Source organism: Pundamilia nyererei, unplaced genomic scaffold (genome assembly GCF_000239375.1).
Source record: "Pundamilia nyererei isolate P.nyererei 1_Seehausen unplaced genomic scaffold, PunNye1.0 scaffold00357, whole genome shotgun sequence".
NCBI classification, from domain to species: Eukaryota; Metazoa; Chordata; class Actinopteri; order Cichliformes; family Cichlidae; genus Pundamilia; species Pundamilia nyererei.
The window spans coordinates 156,372-157,572 of record NW_005187758.1 but is presented as its reverse complement, the minus strand read 5'-3'; the positions used below and the strand labels follow the sequence as shown (position 1 = coordinate 157,572).

Here is a 1,201-nt window from a genome sequence, read left to right as displayed (position 1 = left end):
ACACACAGTCTCCTTTAGCTTCATTCTAACTGTAATAAAGATAATTTTTTACTAACTATTGTTTTATTTATTGCGGTTGTATTTTTAACTTTATGTTTTTGTATCTTAATGTACTTTCATTTATACAATAAATGAGCTCTATTTACATTTATATATTTACTCAGTAAAGTAACTGAACTAAAGAAATCCTCTTGCTTCAGTTGACTGCAACTGTCTAATGAAGGCAGCATCACTGAATTAGATCAATGAATACCACTTTACTTCACTGTACTTTAGTTTATATCACTTACTGTATTTATTTGTGTTTATATACACAGCATTACTAATATATTCTACTGTCAGACCCATTTTAGTTCATCGGCCCCATTTAATCTCAAATGAGCCAGACCAGTAAAACCATTAAGCATTCATAAAAACATCTTTGTTTCTTTGTCTCCTGAGTCTTTGTGCTGAAAAATAAACCGTATGAAAACATTCACTTTTTATCTGGATGAAGTCAAACTCTGGCCTTACACAGATTTACATTTAATGAACCGTCTAATTACAGAACAGATGATCAACACATTTTGAGTTCGCTTTCAAAAATTGAGACAAACAGCAGCAACATAAATCCGTTCTTTGTTCTGGATTAGCAGTGATTTACATAATTATCTTCATATATACATAAAACACATTTCACTGATCATCAGCACAGCTGTTTGTAATAATATAATGTAAACATGTAATGTATGCAGTTGATGTTGGAGATCCAGGACTACATAGCTGGAGTGAGCCGCTGAAATCTGAGACTAAAAATTGTTGAAGTGAATCAAATCAAAGCTCTCTCCACCCCCGTTCAGGCTTTTGAGGACATCTACATTGAGCAGAGGAGGGTGATCAAAGTGGTGCTAGAGTACGCCGACAAGATCTTCACCTACATTTTCATCCTGGAGATGATGCTCAAGTGGCTCGCCTACGGCTTCAAAAAGTACTTCACCAACTACTGGTGCTGGCTGGATTTCCTCATCGTTGATGTAAGTTATTGATTCATTTATTTATCAGATTATCAGCCAGTCACTCACTTTAGCTTTTATGTTGGTGACACAAAAAGGCTACAAATTTTGACTAGGGATGGGTGTCCGGTTCTGTCATAAACGGTAGTAACCAGACCGAAAAGCAGCGCACATTTCGGTGCTTTATTTCGGTGCTCTTTTTTTCTGAG

At 35.6% G+C, this 1,201-nt stretch overlaps 1 protein-coding gene across 1 annotated transcript in view; it reads left to right on the top strand.

Annotated features, from left to right (window-relative positions):
- LOC102206834 (sodium channel protein type 5 subunit alpha-like) overlaps positions 1-1,201 on the top strand; it is a 261,018-nt gene that overhangs the window by 223,186 nt on the left and 36,631 nt on the right. Inside the window, exon 24 of the mRNA XM_013915747.1 lies at positions 820-1,013. Within this exon, the coding sequence (XP_013771201.1) occupies positions 820-1,013 (194 nt within the window). The remainder of the gene's footprint in view (positions 1-819; positions 1,014-1,201) is intronic.